General features: G+C 46.1%; 1 protein-coding gene across 1 annotated transcript in view; it reads left to right on the top strand.

Annotated features, from left to right (window-relative positions):
• Positions 1–436: 436 nt before the first annotated feature.
• The window catches only part of HHLA1 (HHLA1 neighbor of OC90), a 32,986-nt gene continuing 15,132 nt past the window's right edge, over positions 437–18,290 (top strand). The window contains exons 1-10 of the mRNA XM_057307947.1: positions 437–515; positions 1,779–1,838; positions 5,231–5,287; positions 6,136–6,216; positions 6,912–6,995; positions 7,099–7,182; positions 12,626–12,709; positions 14,585–14,641; positions 14,746–14,838; positions 17,278–17,526. Of these exons, the coding sequence (XP_057163930.1) occupies positions 437–515; positions 1,779–1,838; positions 5,231–5,287; positions 6,136–6,216; positions 6,912–6,995; positions 7,099–7,182; positions 12,626–12,709; positions 14,585–14,641; positions 14,746–14,838; positions 17,278–17,526 (928 nt within the window). The remainder of the gene's footprint in view (positions 516–1,778; positions 1,839–5,230; positions 5,288–6,135; positions 6,217–6,911; positions 6,996–7,098; positions 7,183–12,625; positions 12,710–14,584; positions 14,642–14,745; positions 14,839–17,277; positions 17,527–18,290) is intronic.

Genomic DNA, 18,290 nt, shown 5'->3' with positions numbered 1-18,290 from the left:
GGTCTATAAATAAAAGTGAGCAGGGCACTTCCTGCCAGAGTGTATAAGAGGGATGCATAATCCTCCAGTTCTGTCCCTTCCACAGCCACAGTGAACCAATGACGAAGGAGCCCACAGGGACCAGACGGAGAACTACAAGGCAGTGACGCTCCGTTAATCTGGTCGCTGAGTGACTGTGGGGAGCAGGTTCCCCACCAATTTGCAGCAAGTATTGATATAAACAAGGAATCAACTTCTGCTGTTGAATTAAGCCAATGAGATGGTGGAGTTAATTTGTTACTTCAGCATAACCTAACCTATCCTAGCTATTGAAAGCCTTCTACCGGTTGTATTTCCAATGACTCAAGGATTGTCTGCATCAATGCCCCTAGTAATCCAACCTCTTTCTTCCAAGGGCTTGCTTGCTTGCTTCCAGGTGGGCCAGAGTATCATAGACATGCCGGGCTTCCTGGTACCTGGTCCTCCGGTGAGGCTATGCGTGGGTCTTACGTGTGTCCTGTCCCTTTGGAACACAGGTGGGTCCACTCGGAGTTCAAGAAGTGTCTGTTGTATATGCAGAGTTTGGGTTTTCATTGGGCTTCAGAGAATGGCAGCAGCCAGTGTCTCAGGGACCACGAAGGAGCCCACAGGGACCAGACGGAGAACTACAAGGCAGTGACGCTCCGTTAATCTGGTCGCTGAGTGACTGTGGGGAGCAGGTTCCCCACCAATTTGCAGCAAGTATTGATATAAACAAGGAATCAACTTCTGCTGTTGAATTAAGCCAATGAGTTTGATCAAATGAGTTTGATCAAATGGCAATACGAATTCCCCATTTCTGGTTTTGTCCTCTGACTTTTTGAACTGAGTCCCATTTCTGCAACAGAATTATCTTCACCTCCACTGTTACAACTCTTGCTCAAATCTCTATCTTCTCTTTTCTGGACCACTAAGAGAGCTTTCTAAATCAGCCCCTGTGTCTCCTCTTCCCTCTCCATGGTCTATTGTCCCCTCACCAGCCTGGGTGATCTTTTCATACATCTCAGTAGGTAACCTCCCAGGCTTCTCTCTCATTCCACCCACCCCAAATTATGCAGTGACTTCCTACTTCTCTTTGGATGGCATCCCAAGTCATTCACATGCTGTACATGACCCTGCCCGCCTCGCCATCACCAGTTCCTACAATACCCTGTCTCCTCCATTCTTTGTGCTCTATGACTGTTGGCCTTTGCTCACAGTAGTAACTGTGCCCACCTGAGTCCCTGGGCGCACACTGTCATCCACACTCTGAATACCCCCAGCCAGTTATATCCTACTCAGGTGTTATTCGTTCTCCAGATCTCGACAGCACATCACCCCCCAGGGAAACCTTTCAGACCACTGAAATGAGTCAGGCCCCCTGTTACACACCTTCCAAGTGCCCTTTAAAATATTCAACATATTTTGTAATAATATTCTTGGGTCTTCTTTTCTTCCACATCTGCCTTCCTGACTAGACTTACGCGTAAGGATGGGATCTGTACCCGCTTGCCCAACATGGTATCCCCAGCACCTAACACGCACGATGCTTATTAAACTCCAGCTGCCGAACAACACTGTCACTCATTAGTGTTGTTATCGTTGATCAATAAATATTCGATGACTGAATTGAATGAACAAACTACATGTGGGATTTTAAACAAGACACGTCACTGTTTCAGATCATAACTTTCTCATCATTAAAATGAGTATTTTGAATTAAATACCTTCTGCTGTCAAATCTGGGTTATAATTCTCTGATGAACGCTTTCTTATTTCAGTGTCTGCTGTTAAAGGAGAAGCCAAGAAGGAAAAGGTCATGACCTTCCTTCCTACCACAGGTAAAGGTGCAGGTGCTCCTGCCCAGCTCATTCTGTCTTGGACAAACTCTTTGGCTGCTCCCAGTCTCACTTTTTCTATCTGTAAGCAGGAGATTGCATGCTCAAGCTCTGTCATAGGAATAGTTCCTGGGAGTTGCTCTTGCACTTTTTTTTTTTTTTATGATGTTAGTCACCATACAGTACTTCATTAGTTTTTGATGTAGTGCTCCATGGTTCGCTGTTCGCTTTACGGTTCATGACACACCTGGATTCTCATGATCTTATTAAATCCGCAAAGATCATGACATTCTATGAGCCATGGAAGATTTCATAATGGGAGGCATTGTCATGTGCCGTCATCACCTTTGCAATAATTTCGTCTTTCTTTGTCTTTTCTTTTTTCTTTTTGATGGTATGAAATTGGCTATACAGCAAGACTGAATGCATTGCACCAAAAGGAACACATCCAGGGGTCTAATTGCTTTTCCTAACTTGTTAGTAAACAAGCAGGATAATGAGGGGTGGGGTTGGGGGGATTACTCTTCAGTTTTAAATATTTTTTTTTAATAGAGAGAGCACTTGAGAGAGAGCATGAGTGGTGGGGAGAGGCAAAGAGAGAGAGAGAGAGAGTCTTTAACAGGCTCCATGACCAGGGCAGAGCCCAACTTGGGGCCCAACAGGGGGCTCAATCTCATGACCCCAAGATCATAACCTGAGCTGAAATCAAGAGCCAGATGCTCAATCGCCTGAGCCATCCAGGCACCCCTCATTTTTATTTATTTTTAACTAGTATATTCATGTAGTTCAAAATGCAAAAGGTATGCCAGTGTATAAAGTTAAAATAGTCCCCAGCCAACCACTTCCCTTCCCCAGCAGACACCAGTTGTACCAATTTCTTATGTATGAGCAGCTTAATTTTAAATAAATATTTCCCCTATTTGAGTCTTCAACTTCCTCCTCTTTAAATGGGAACAATTTCCGCTCCACAGGTAATCATAAAGGATGAAAGGTAATTAAAATAGGAAGTACAAAAAAGTATGAAAAGTGGCAACACCTTCTATCTTTAAGATGCTACTACGGTGGTCTTTTCATCCAAAAAGAGAACAATAGTTTTATATTATCCGTCTGGTAATTTATTTGAAAACTGCTTCTGTGTGGCATCCCGTTCTGAAATTTTTGCTTCAGGGCTGTTCAGTTCACACTTTAAATATCATTAGCAAAACCCACCCACAGGTTTGCAATTATAAAAAGGCCTGGTGGAAATATGTTTCCCTGGTGGAGGGAGCCATGCTCAAGAACAGTTCTTGGTTAGTAAGATTGCACAGGGCCCATCAACCTGGCTTTGCAGGTGCAGGAGTCCTGCAGATCTCATAGCCTAGGACACCCCTGTAGCCTGGAGCTCCTGAGGCCCCATGACCCCGATTCCCGATCACGTGACCGCTCAGGTGGAGGGCCACTCAGAGCACCAGACGGCTGGGTGCCGCCTTTGCACCTGTTTGATCACAAACACCTGTCTCAGAGTTCCTGCTGCTGTCACGTAACCCACTCCTCCAGCAACCATGTGTCGGGAAGCAGAACCACAGACCCCACCTACCTCTGACCCCAAAGCTTCAGCGTTTAACCAGGAAGCTTGATATCCGCTGAAAGGGTAAACTGGCTTAAGCAGGCAGAGGTTAGCTGGATGGAAGTTCCCACAAGCTGCTGGAAAAGCCGGGAACACCCTAAACCTCCGTCCCCAGATGAATGGATAAAGAAAACGTGGTATGTACAGACAGTGAGATAACATTCGGCCTTAAAAAGGAAGACAATCGGGACACCTGGGTGGCTCAGGTTATGATTCCAGGGCCCTGGGATCGAGTCCCGCATCAGGCTCCTTGCTCAGCGGGGAGCCTGCTTCTCCCTCTGCCTGCTGCTCCCCCTGCCCGTTCTCTCTCTCTGACAAATAAATAAGTAAAATCTTTAAAAAGGAAAGAAAAGGAAAAGAAAGGAAGAAAGAAAGAAAGGAAGGAAGGAAGGAAGGAAGGAAGGAAGAAAGAAAGAGAAAGAAAGAAAGAAAGAAAGAAAGAAAGAAAGAAAGAAAGAAAGAAAGAAAGAAAGAAAGAAAATCTTGCCATACAGAACAGATGGATGGAGCTGGAGGACATTAAGCAAAGTGCAACAAGCCAGTCACAGAAGAATGAATAGGATACGACACCACTTCTAGGAAGTATCCAAAATGATCAAACTCTTAGAAGCAGAAAGTAGAAAGGTGATTACCAGGGACTCCAGGGAGGGAAACAGGGCCACCACCTGGATACGGGACGTATGTACATCACTTCGCTTTCTTGGGCCTCAATGTCCTCATCCTTCAAAGGGAATGCTGGACAAGGTGACTCGTAAGGATGTTATAAATTGTGCGAGGCCGTGCTTGCACGATACTATTTCATTCATGAGAACTTTTATTTCAGTGTCTGGAAACAGAGACGTTAAAAAGGAAAAAGAGGCTGCTGTCTTCGGTGTGACAGGTAACTAGGCCAGCCTTGACTCCCGACTTGCCTCTGGAACACATTTTTCAGCCTGTCTCTGCCTTGGTTTTTCCATCTGTAGAATGGGCATAGAGCACCTGCTCCCCTGGAATGGAACAGGGAACAGAATCTTGGCAACAAGAATAGCAACAAAGGCCGAATGCTCATAATGGCCCCTAGTCCAAAACAGCTGAGTTTTCAGGTCACAACTTTCCATCACCTCCGCAGGGAGGCCCTCCCCTTCCCCCAGACCAGGCCGGGCACCCTAATAGAGGAGCTCACGGCCTCCCGCCGTGCCCTGTCTGCCACTCCTCACGTGCAATTACACGTGCGTGTTTGTCCTCCCGCCCGAGGCACAGACCGTAAGCCCCACAGGGGTGGAGACGTGCCCCTTTCCCTCGACCTCTTTAGACCCAACACTCAGCATGATTGCTTGGCCTTCAGTGAGTCTTTGTTGAAGGAATAAAGAGTGAATTATGCTTTAGGCATTTCAAGATTTCCTATGATGTTTTCTTTGATAGCATGAACCCCACTGAGTGGGCAGGTGGCCCGATGTTCAGGAAAGGCCGCTGCTCTGCAGCTCTTAGGAAGAGGGTTCTGGGCTCTCTTGTTTCGGCAACTTTCTTGTCCACTCTGAGTCTTGGTTTCCTGATCCGGGAGAGGTGGGGTAGATTAGACCCCCTGCCTGGGGATCTGAACTTGCCTGTTTATTAAAATGTGGATTTTGAGGCCAAGGTCAGCCCAAGGAGACTTGAGTGTCAGGAGAGGAGCCTGCCTTTTCATAGGGCCATTGATTCTGACCTTCCCCGAGCCCAAGGCCGCTGCGTAGAGACCCCCAAGGCTTCTCCAATGACTTCAGGCTGGGGTTGCAGGCTCCCCTGTCTCCCATAAAGCCTTTTCTCTCCCCAGTGTCTGGCCTTGGAGACGAGAGGAAGGAAAAAGGGGTGGCTTTTCTCGACACCACAGGTGAGTCCCCTCCTCCCCCAGGGCTCTGCGGGTGGCCCCAGCTGCCAAGGGAGCTCCCCCACTTCCCCGGACCCCCACTCGCAGTCCCCACAGCCTGGGGCAGCACTTCCCCAGTCTTCAGATCCTATGAGCCACTCAAGTCTCTGAGCACTAAGTAAGCATTGCAAAAGACCGCTTTAGTAAAAACACGAAGAGGAGTATTTACCACTACTTCTACCTTGCCAGCTGCTGTTCCAGATGTTCAGGGAATAGCCAGGAGATGGGCAGATTTTAACCTAGCACTGTCTCTCCGCTTGACTGCCCGATATCAATGTCTGGGGGAGTGACCGATTGGTGGAACGATTTTGGTGGGGATTTCTGGGCCACATCCCAGTCCTGTTCAACCTGAATCTCTGAGGATAGAGCCCAACCATCAGAATTGCAGATTTAAAAAAAAAAAAAACCTTTCTCCCAGGGATGCCAGCACCCAGTCAGGGCATTTTCTGTTAGATATGTAGTCCTTTCCAAACGCTGAGCCGTTGAGAACTCAGGCGATTTCCTTGGGCTTCCCATTGTACCCGAGCATTTCCCACCCATCCTTACTGCCTCCAAATGCAGAGATAAATTACTCACAAAGTGTTCCTGTCCTTCCCGTGGACTTCTCTTATCTAACTTGTCATGACGTATGCCACCGGCTGTCACCTGCTGAGCGCGGACACTGCCTTTTATCTGTGAACTCCTTGTGCCCAGCTGCGCGTATGAGTTCGGTAAATGTCCAAAGAGGAGGCACGTCTGCCTGAATGTCAGAAATGGGGAACTTCCATTGCGAGAAAAGCCTGCCAGTGACATGATCTGCGAATCTATTCCAGAGCTGCCTGCAAGGTCGGTCGATCTGTCCGCCCTGAACCTGACAGAGCTGGTGAACGGAATGCTGAATAGAGCTTTAAGAGGTACCTTTTTTTTATATATATATAATTTAAATACAATGAGCCAACTTGCAGTACATCATTAATTTCAGGTGTAGTGTTCAAGAAGTTAGCAGGTGCGTATAACACCCAGTGCTCATCACATCACGTGCCCTCCTTCAGGCCCATCCCCTAGTCACCCCATCCCCCACCCCTCTCCCCTCCAGCAGCCCTCAGTTTGTAAAAGCACAATCCAGGCCCCCTCCTGCCTTGTACCCGCTTTACTTCTGCAACATGGGCAAGACAGGTCCCGTCTCTGCGCCCCAGCTTCTCCGTGTTCAGACGGAGAACGCAGTGTCCTACCTGACCCCTGATGAGGTCGAAAACATCCACGTGACGTTGGAGTCTCACCAGCATCTGAGAGCAAACTGCATTCCAGACGTGGCCTATGTGCAGGCGTTTCTGGTCACAAGTACACTGTGAGAGAATTGCCAGGGCTTAGGGACAGATCAGGAAGTAGAGTCAAGTGACACATACTTTTGCCATTTTTGGTTTGCTTTTATGTGATTTTGTGCATTATTTTCCATGTTTGGTATTTTATTGTTTATTTTTGTTTTTTTTTACTTTTATTATTTGTTCATTGTATTTTTAATTTCTAGTATCTGTTCACTAATCGATAGTATTATGATTGTCAGGAGGCATTTGTCTGACGGCTTCTTTTACCTCTGTCTCCCTGGCAGATACCAAGAAGTTCTTCTCCTTGCTAAGCATCACTTCCTACAGCTCCTTTGCCTTCCACAAGTTTTCTGTGGCCATTTACAACAGTAAGTGTGGCTGGGCTCTTCTTGGGGGCGATGATGGTGAGCGATGAGCCCACAGGGCCAGGCTCCGTATCAGGACCACCCTGTGGATCTCATCTCTTCACAGTTTCCAACCTGAAGACTGTGGACCCCGACAAGTTCCCCACCCGGTACTGCTACTGTCTGAACAACCAGACCAATGACTTATCAGGTGGGTGGAGCTACCCGCCAGGCTCGTGGCTTTCCTGATTTTGCTTGTCCCCTTCGGATATGTTTGATTCGATTTTTTCCTCCTTAGCGTGAAATAGAAAAGACGGTGGGATCTAATATGCTCAGCTATGTGCACATCCACTCTCACAGCAAGTTCTTCTCTTGGTTTTTATCCTAGAGGAATAGTTATGTCCGAACAAAGGGGCAAGAACAAAATGTTTGTGCAGCATTGTTTTTTTTTTTTAAAGATTTTATTTATTTATTTGACAGAGATAGAGACAGCCAGCGAGAGAGGGAACACAAGCAGGGGGAGTGGGAGAGGAAGAAGCAGGCTCATAGCGGAGGAGCCCAATGTGGGACTCGATCCCAGAACACTGGGATCACGCCCTGAGCCGAAGGCAGATGCTTAACCGCTGTGCCACCCAGGCGCCCCCGTGCAGCATTGTTTTAACAGAAAACTCTGAAAACAACACAAATAGGCATCATTAGGAAAATGGCTAAATAGTCTATACTTCGGTAAACAGCCGTAGGCCATGCATAAATGAATGGGTGTGGCCAGATTTGGCCCACGTCTGGAAACCTTTCCATGCCATTTTTAATTAGAAAAACAGAGTTACAAAATAAGGTGTAGACGGCACTGTCACGGGTGAAGAGATACCTATCTGGACCACGGATAGGTGTTTATCTCTGAAAGAAGATAAGGTAGCATGTTTTGCAGTGGACGAGAGTATCCCTGGATCTTTCTTTCAATGCTAGGATATTCCTGTATTACTTTTATAGTTGAAAATTAAAATTCTTTGATGTTCCTTCTATTTAGAGAATCCTGGAAAGTAAAGGTGAAAATTACTCTCTCACCACTAATCCACACATTCGGTGGTTCTTTACTGAGCACGTTCTATGAGCCAGACTCTCTTCCAGGTGTGGGGGTACCACAGTGGGCAACGTGGACATACTCACCCTGCTCTCATGGACTAGATTCTATAGGAAGGGACAGAGAGTCGAAAATACATGGTATGTTGGCTACTAACATGACCATGAGCACAGTAAAGCAGGGGAAAGGGGGAGGAGGGAGGTGGTGGGCATGACTGCTGTGTATACGGTGGTCAGGGAAGTCTTCGCTAATGAGGCAGGAAGTGGAGAGACAGCCCTGTGGTACCTGGGGACAGAGTGTTCCGGGCAAAAGCCCAGGCAGCAGGGTAAGGATGAGAGAGGCCAGCATGGCTAGAGCAGGTGAGCCAGGGCAGACGGTCATGGGAAATGAGCTCAGAGTTGTGGGGGCAAAGTAGGGAGGGTGTTGAGGATCAAGTAGAAGTTTGTAGTCCACTGCAAGGATTTTGATTTTCACTCTGAATAAGAAGGAAGCCAAGGTGATTGTCCACACAGAGGAGTGATATGATTTAACTTATATTTTAAAAGGCTCTCTTTGGCTTTTCCTTAAAAAAAAATAGATAGTAAGAGAAGTGAAGAGTGAAGATGGAAGGTCTAACCCTTGACCCAACCTTAAAAATATTTTCCAGGATATTACAAAGTCTGCAAACATTTGTAATGATGACATAACCTGTAAACATCAGCATTTTCTTAGCCATATGCTGTTGACTTTTGGATGGATTCTAGGTTTTTCTTAACATAAAAAATCCTGTATTGGACATCTTGGTGCATAAAATGTTTCCCTTTTTTAGATTACTTTCAAAGGACAGATTATTCCTTGAAGTGAAATTTCTGGAACAAATATTGTGAATATTTTAAAGAGAGTAATTAGTAATGTTTAATGAGTACTGTTTGCCAGACCCAGCAGCAAGTACCTCACAGCCATTATCTTGTTTAACTGGCCCTTCAAGTCTTATCAACCAATTATATGTGGGCGGATACATGTTGTCCATACCCACAGCTTCCTCAGCCTCTCATCAGCCCCTGCTGGGGGCCAGTTTAATGCGGGCACTGAGCCCCTGCCCTGACTCTATAAGAGATAAAAATAAAATGTAAAAAATGAAGTCACATCTGCAGGAAAAGAGTTCCTAATTTCACTCGGTGAGCCCAAGCATATTTCTGCACCTTTGAAACGATTATTTGAAAAGAATTGATCCATGGATCGTTACCGCCAATAAAATAGTGTGCTGCTCCCCAGTTAAGCCACAACAATTTTTTAATGAGGTTGACAATGGACACGTCACAAAGTGCTGGTGTCCATTCCCCTCAGATCACTGCCAAGAAAGGCAGTACGCAGGCGAACACCTTGCCATTGCGCAGGTCGTGGGGGAAGATGTGGATACTCTTCTGACCTGGATCATTTTCACTTGAATATTCTCAACTCTGACTTAAAACCCCCCCTGTGGGGTGTCTTTGCATCTTTTTAATTTTTCTAGATGAAAGTAGCTTAAATTTTCTTGATTTTAAAAAATAATGTACTATGATGTCAACACGTCATATGACGGGGACAGTGTAATCAAAAAAAAATCAGAAATACCTGAAATCCCAACATCCATAGGTCATCACATCACCCAAGGCGGTCTAAGCCACCTCTCTAATCTACCTACCTAAGCCATCTGTCAACTAGTTTTCTAACCTACCTATCTACCTTCCCACCTACCCCTTCCATCTGCCCATCTATCTACCCATCCCACTCTGTATTCTCTATATTTTTTAGAATACAAACCAGGTTAATATGACAAAAGACCCCAAAATAAGGCACCTGGCAGAGGGTAGAAGGTAAGAGCTTTCATGCGTGACCATCTGGGTAAACATAGCAGGGCTGCTCTGTGTGATGGTTTAGGGGGCCCAGGATCCTTCTAGCTTGTTGCTCTGCCTCCCATGATGCATTGCCCTTGTTCCTATAGTCCAGGATGATTTCCCACCACATCCACGTTCCAGCCACATGGAAGAGGAGAAAGGAGCTGAGGACATTCCCATTCACTATATAAACACAGTCTGGAAACCTTCCACAGGGCTTCTTCTCACACTCTATCACCCAGAATTTAGTCCTAGGGCCGCACCCACCTGCAAACAGGCTCAAAAATGTAGTTTTATGTTCAATCACCATATGCCCAACTGAAATTTCATGTTCTCTTATTAAAGGAAGGTGGGAGAATGGAGAGTGAGAGACAACCATCCTTATCTACCAAGTTGTCCATGCAGCTTTGTAATCCACCTTTAAACTAATCAGTACATCTTAAAACCATTCTAGTCCAATGAATATAAATATGTCTCATCCTTCATATGAATTCATAGTATTCGTGGAAAGAATGTACCATAATGTATTTAATTTGTCTCTTCTTGATGGAAACTTCGTTTATCCCCAGTGTTGTTATAATTATGAACAATGCTATGATGAATACCTGTATACTTGGAGTACTTGGAGTACTGGCCTATTTATGCTGTAGGATACAGTCCTTGAAATGGAATTGCTGTCTGACAGGGAAACAATTCTGTGGTGATTCAAATTGCTAAAATTTCCTCTAAGACATCTTGCATAAGTTTACACTTCTACCAATAATGTTGGAGAGCACATGTTTTTCCACAGCCTTGTCAACACAAAGTACTAAGACACATTCGTAAACCATTACCAACTGGATAGGCAAAAGGCTTTTTCCCCCTATTTTCTATGTATATATAAAGTAGTCAGAAATCACTCATCTATAGGTATTGCTAGTAAATTAGATTCAAATTTTCATCAAAACAAAGAATGTCTCTGACATAATGATAATTGGTTTTCTTCCAAGCCTCATAGAGAGATTGTAAAAGTCATTCTGAAGGGAGAGTTCACACAGTGTGTTGAGTAAAACGTTGCTTGAGTAGTAGTGGGAATATTGGGAAGAGTGGGAGATTTGGTCCAACATAGACAGTTCAAATTCAAGCTCCACCACAATCTCTGGGACCTTGGGAAATGTCCATCATCTCTCTGCAACTGGGACACAACCTGGACTCCATCTTGGTGTCCTGCCTCCAGAGCCACAGTCTTGGCTTCTGTGCAGTGTTAATAGAAGATTACAGTGTCCTGGTCTGCTCGTGAGTCTCCCTCTCTCCCACTAATCTCAGCTTCTGGTGGGCAGAGATGGTGTCTCACACAATCCTCCAATACCAGGCAGGTGTCTGGTGCCCTGTAAACACTCCATGAATGTTTACTAGAAAAATGGATTAATGAACAAAAAAAATTGAGAAGTGGGAAGAAAATAAATGGAAGAAATAATTATATACTACCCTTCCTCAGTTTCCACAATGTGACCAAGGACAGACTGGTCTAAAGAGACATAGAAAGGAGGCACCCAAGCTGGCGTCCCTTCTGCATGGCTAGGTGTCCACATCTGCATGGCTGTTCTACCACGCCTCCTCTCCTGGAGATCAACAGTGTGTCCATGCAGGTGTGATAAGATGGCACCATGGCTCTAGTTCATGTAAAGAAGTGTCCCCTTCCTGTTGGCCTCACGTGCTGCACATTCCATTGGTTATCATATGACATTTCCCTGCATTTCTGGACTCTGCATTTTCAATCCTCTGTGTTCTGTATTTTCGAGTCAGCTTGCCCCCTACCCAAGTTTATAATCCCATTGAGTAAAGAAGTGATTTTATAAAGCATGAAAGGAAATTATCTGGATGACACCAGAAGCTTCTTCCTTAATTTTTGGGGCTCCTAGAATTCATATCCCTTGTTCTGGAAGCCAAAAACTTGTTGGATCCTGGAAAACCATAAAGGAACAGAGGCAAAGGTAGCAGCTTTTTGCCTGGAAGTATGTTGGGAGCTTTCATTAGTCAATAGCACCCACCATGTCAAGCAATGGCCCTTATTCAAACCCTGCTCAGAGAGAAAGTTCGCAAAGATTTGATAGCCTGAAATAGGAAATTCTCCCAATCACCACCCATCAGCCTTCTTAACAAGGCGGACAGGAGCGGGGGTTCCTGGTTCTGTTTTGTGTAGGGTTCTAGTCTCTTTATAACTCACCACTAACGTTGACGTCACATCTTGAAAATCCAAAACTCTGTAAATTCATGTTGCCTAACTGTGAGGCTGCTTCCTGTGAGATGGACTTGGTATTCCAAAGCAATTAGAGGCGATAACAGGGGACAATAAATGAGAAAAACCATTAATCAATAATGTGGCTTTTCACAGCCATTTGCTGTTGGCACAGAGGGATTTGGAGGGAGAGGGCAATGGGAAGAGGAAGGGGATTATGATGGTGGATCCAGAAGTTTTCTCCCTGCCTGGAAATAAGACATCTTTATAACTACATATATATATATATATATATATATATATATATATATATATATATATATATATATATATATAACTATATAACTATAACTTTCCACCTCTATATGATCCTTAACATTCCTCAACACACTGAATGAAATCAAACGTGTAAAATCTACTCTGAAAAGTCCAAATACATGATACTTTTCCCCTCAAGTCTCTGGATCCGAAATTTAAACCTTCTCAATCCTTCTTGCAGATTTCACGGCCCTGCTGGTGGACATCATTGGAAATTCTACCAGCTACCTCACAGAGATTTTTAAGTCAACGTCCATCCTCTCAGGTGTGTTCATCTTGAAAATGCGGGGGAAATTGGAGATTTGGCAGATTTGCAAAATTTAATCAAAATATAATCAAAACTAGAATTTGCATCCACCATGGGTATGTAATCAAAGCTAGTGGATGCCCCCCACCCCAAGCCCTGCCCCAGGTGGGCTGCCAGGAACCTCTGTGTAAGTTTTATTTAGACAATCAGTGTGGTCCAATTTCAACCACTAGTATTTGAAGGCTCCATCCTCCAATCAGCTATTCCTGGTTAGGAGGAAGAATCCAAGGCTCAGAGTTAGGGGAATCTGGGCCGACTCAGGAAAACAGATTCTACTAGACAGCTATACTCCCATTTTAAAGAAGAGAAACTGAGATTTGTAGAGGTTGCCTATTTTGCTCAAGGTCAGCTCAGAATTTAGTATTAGGTCGATATGCAGCCCAAGCCCATGTCTGCCCTACTGTTGAGAAAGAACTGCCTCGTTTACAAGGTGGCTTCATATAACCCCCAAGCAGGTCGTGTTCCCCCAGGGACCCACTTTGCAAAGCACAGATCTAGTCAATCGCCCACACATGGCCTCATCAGAAAGGCCAGGGTGTTGCACCATGGAGCAACTACTGTGTTAGAAACAGGGAAGGGAGAAAGAGAAATAGTAGTAGGTATCACCAGGGGCTGTCCATGTATTCCCTCATTGGATCCTCACTATAACCTTTGGAGTAATTACGTATTTATCCCTATGTTACAGGTAAGGAAACCATGGCCCAGAGAGGTCAAGTAACTTGCCCAAGTTACTTGCAGAAATGGCATTCTAACCCAGGTGATCTGGCTCTGAAGTCCATGATCTTGCTCACTATGCTAATATATATATGATAACAGGACCACATTCACAGTGAGAATTATTGTTATTATGACTATTTACTGAGCTCTTCTATCTGCCAGTCACCGTGCACATTATCTCATTGGATCATCATAGCCACCCTTTGAAGGACGTGCAAGCAAATGTCCACATTGCTTTGGGCAGCATCTTTTTAAAGAAAAATTTTTTTTGAGAGAGAGAGAGCATGGTGCAAGCAGAGGGGGAGAGACTGAAGGACAGGGAGAGAGAGAATCTTAAGCAGGCTCCATGCTCAGCGCAGTGCCAGATATGGAGCTCGATCTCATGACCCTGAGATCATGATCTGAGCCAAAACCAAGAGTTGGATGCTTAACCCTGCTTTGGGCAGGGCACCCCGCTTTGGGCAGGGCACCCCGCTTTGGGCAGCGTCGTAAGGGACGAGTACATTTAGGAATTCACTCATTTTCAGACTTTTGCAGGTCTAACACGGCATCTATACCATACATGATAAAACACTTCCAGCAGCCTCCGGGGCAGCACGCCCTGATCATACGCGCTCTCATTCATTTAGCAACCCGGCCCTTTATGCTACACAAAACAGATAAAGGCTGTAATTAGCTTCCTATCTGTCAAGTCAGGTTTGCCACCAAATAAGTTTTGGTGCCAAACTCACACAAACCCTCCCATCTTTCAGTGATTTCGGGATTTGGAAATCTCTAATGAGGCACTGTGGAATTTGAATGTTCACCACTTTAAAGATGGGTAAAGTGAGTCCTAGAGATGTCAAGCAGTTCATTCATGGCCACATGGCTAGTAAACGGCAGAGCGGATGTTGTAATGCTGGCCGCTGACCCCAGGGGCTGTGCCTTCACCGTTACATTATTCAGTACCCCCCCCCAAAAAAAACCCAGAAAATCAGGGCTGCCTTAAAAGGAAGGTGTTAGCCTTATTTTCCTACAATATCTTGAGCTAGGGATTTCCGGCTTAATTTTCATTTCAGCCAAAGACCCACAGCTTCCGATCCATCGCTAAGTCTTATGTGCTGGTTTGTCTTCCAGTGAGTCAAACGAACGAATCCGACTGCACCTTCATCTGCGCGATGACAGGAAAGTCAGGTGAGCCACCAGCCATTCTCTGACAAGCTCTCTGAGCTGAGAATCAAACAGAACCCACCAGCAGCTGAGCCCAAGATTCGATCCTGTTGGTGTCGTCTTTGTAGGAAGGAATCTTTCTGACTTCTGGGACATGGCAGAGAAATCCCCTGTGATCAACTACACATTCACCAGCAGCACATCTGGTGTTCCGGGTGAGTGTAGATGCCCCCCCCCCCCCAGTCCTACTGTCGTCTCCAGACCCGGGTCCCAGCTAGCAGACTGAAGACCGAAGCTGCCCTCACGTGTTTTGTTTAGCTACACGGGGCTAAAATCAAAGGATTTCACCATTAAAGAAAATTAACCTTGGATTCTCTTACAAGAGAAGATCTGGTAACTCAACTGGAGTTGAGTGGCCCTGTCCCCATCCCTCTCATTAGGAGGGACACCTTCCTCCTCTTTTTCATAGCCCTTTCTGCTCCCTAATGCCTGGCACTTTTTTCTCATTTTAGCCACTTGGCTTTTGGAAGTAACTGAATGGTGACCCTGTTGTAGACATTGCCACCCTCTAATACCCAGCCCCTATCCCACCATCCTCTACCCCTCCGCACACACTCCTACCTATCTCCTACCTATCTTTCCCCTGGCACGAGTGGCATTTTTGGAACCACCTTTTAGCCTGCTTTCACCCCTACGCTTAACTGTCACTTTAAGCTGAGTAAAGTTTCTGGAATCTGGCTGGTCCTCCAAGATTACCTGCTGCTGCCGTGATTACCTTAGTTCCAGTCCTTGTCGTCTGCCTTTGACCTGAGATAGCCTCTGAGCTAGTCTGCCTTGACCCAGTTTCGTATTTCTTAAAAATATCCATCCATTGCCGCAAGAACCATAGTCTTAAAATACAACTGGGTTTTGTCTCCTCGCTGCAGGAGCAGAGGGTCCAAAGCCCTTAGCCTGGAGTATACATTGCCTGTCAGCATGCCCAGCCCCGTCTGCTCTCTTTTTCCTTGAATTTCCTGCTAAAATAACATTGAAACTCCTGCCTCTTCTTGCAGATGGCACTTCTCTGCACGCCCGTGCCGTTTTGCTCGGCCTGGAACGCCTTCCCTACTTTTCCATATTTCAGAGCCCCAGTTTGTCTGTCAATCACCAGCTCAGCTGCTGCCTCCTCTTTCCTAAAAATCCCCTAATCAAAATTTGTCTTCTGTTGTCTACGACTCTATAATACGACACTCGTTCATCATTTGGAGTCGGTGTTACTCCAGGTTGGAACACAGGTGACTTTCCATGCGTGTCTTCTCAATGAATGGTCCTTGAAGGCAGACACCGAAATGCCTTCAGCCCCACGATCTGCTTCCCCCTGGTGTTTGCAGGGTACCACGTCGATACGATAGTTTCTTCATCAGCGTTTCATGGGGAGAAATGAAATTTACAATAAATCTCCAATTCTGCTGCCCTGATTCGCATTTATTGAAGTTATGTGAATTTATCTTAGTTACTCTGAGGAAGGAACCTCAACTTCCATGCAACGAGGCTGCTTGATAAGGAGATGAAATGGGCATTTGGTGGGTTCCCTTCACCTACTTGATTCTGAGGACAGATCCAAAGATTGAGTCAATTTCACTTCTTTAGAGAGTCCTCCCATGACCCTCCCAGGCCAGTCTCAAGCGTCGATCCCCTTGGTGCTCCTTTATGAAGCACAGATGCTTGGGAAGAGAGACCATGTTCACAAGTGGACATATATTCACAAGGCTGATGTCCTTGGTAGCCAGTCACCTGGCTGAGTGACGGTTTAATTGGGAGACATTTAGCCCTGTGTCCAATTGACCTGGAAACAAGCACCAGGCCTCTGGTGTGTGTGGGTATTACTGATCCCAGAAGTGAAGCAGGAGAGAAGAGGTGAGGCTGCAGGACGATGACTGGTACAGGCTGTGCCGTGCACAGTGACCTGCCGAAGGGGCAAGTGGGGGCTGAAATCCACCGGTCTGCAAGCCGGCCTTAGTCAACCCAGAAGAAGGGGCCTGTGGGCTCATGGGAGCCTGTCATCTTAACATGAAGCCCCCACCACCAAAGGCTGCCCAAAGGGAGCTAGAAGCTCGAATGAACACTTGAGCCCCTTCCTCCCTATTTTCCAAGGAGCATCCAAGGAAACCGGCCAGATCTCCCTCCGAATTGAGCCTTCCTGCTACCTCATTGGGGACCTGTCTTTGAAGCAGCTTCTGTCTGGCAGCTTCTGATGTCCCCAAATTCTGCCTCTGCTCTCTGGCTGCACGCACGGGACACAGGAGCAAGCCTGTCCCCCTTCTAGGAAAAAGTGCCAGAGCCATCGAGGGGCTGAGGGCTGTGAGGTGGGCGAAGGGCTCTGACGGAATCGGGTTCTGTCAGGAAACATGTCGAATGTCTGATACTTTGCGGTCTGACAGCTTTGCATTCTGTTCACAGAGCTTCGCTGCATAGTGTTTTTGGAAATTGATATTTTCGCTTCCTTTGCCATTCCAAAAGAAACACTCCTCTTTGGTGACATATGGTATTGTTCCAAGGAAGGTTTGCATCTCTGCGTTCAGAACGTTTGCTGTCCAACAATCTTTCAGTGGCTTGACGATTTTGTGCTCAAAGTGTCAAGCATATAAAAGCTGCCATTGACCGTCTCCCCGAATGTACAGCTCCCGGGGGCACGGCCGTGACTTCAAAGCTCACACCCACGGGCCAGCAGACACAACGGAGGACAAGCCGCCTGCACGGAACCCAGAGCACCAGGGCACCTGCTCCGAGAACCTCTCCCTGGACAGAGACAACTCCTGCAGAGGGCGAGCAGGCTGTGAGCACAGACAGGCTTCCCGAGCTCCACGCCAGGGCCACGGCCACGGCCACAGCCACGCAGGGCAGCTCCTCCCCCACCCTCCCAGCCTTGGGTAAGAAGCTTTCTCGCCCTTTCCCTCCTGTCCTGTTCCTCCCTCCTGTTCCCCCTGGGCTCACATAAATAAGTAAAATCCTTCCTTTATCCCCTGTCTATCGATCGCTTGCTTCTTCAGCATCCCTGAAATAAGAGATCAACATGAGCTGGTGTGAGTTTGATACAGACAAGCAAAGGCAGCGAGCATCACTGGCATAAGGTCCTGCCAACGTTTATTTGTATGACTTTTTTATTTTGAAATAATTTAAGACTCACAAGACATGGCAAAAATAGTACAGAGAGTTCCCTGATCCCCTTCACCCAGCATCCCCCAATAAGAATGTCTTACATAAGTGAAGTGTATTGTACCATGATGTGTTTCTATTTCAGCAAAGCATTTAGCAAAGTATCTCCTGAAATGAACACTATGTGGCAGAATGAGGTCAACATCTTATGGCAGGGTTAGGCTCATTTGTAGCTGGCTGGATAATGATGCCAAGACCGTGTTAATGACTTGAAGCCAGCACGGAAAGCTGCCACACGTGGTGGGCCAGCCAGAGAGTTCCTCCTTCCCCACCATCTTCGTGGACGCCATCAGTGGTGTTATTACAGAAGATGAAAAGACATCCTCATGCTATATGGAAATAAGATACAACGGAGATAACACTCTCATTAAAAGCCAGTCCTGTCTCAATGAGTTCCGACAAGGGACCAGAGCCATAGAATTCATTCATTCATTCTCTCATCAAAACATGTATTTAATACCAGACCCCAGGCTAGCTG

The sequence above is a fragment of the Ursus arctos genome, unplaced genomic scaffold (assembly GCF_023065955.2).
Source record: "Ursus arctos isolate Adak ecotype North America unplaced genomic scaffold, UrsArc2.0 scaffold_6, whole genome shotgun sequence".
In the NCBI taxonomy this organism is placed as follows: Eukaryota; Metazoa; Chordata; class Mammalia; order Carnivora; family Ursidae; genus Ursus; species Ursus arctos.
Note: the sequence above shows the minus strand (reverse complement) of the source record. Positions and strands in the feature narration are given on the sequence as shown.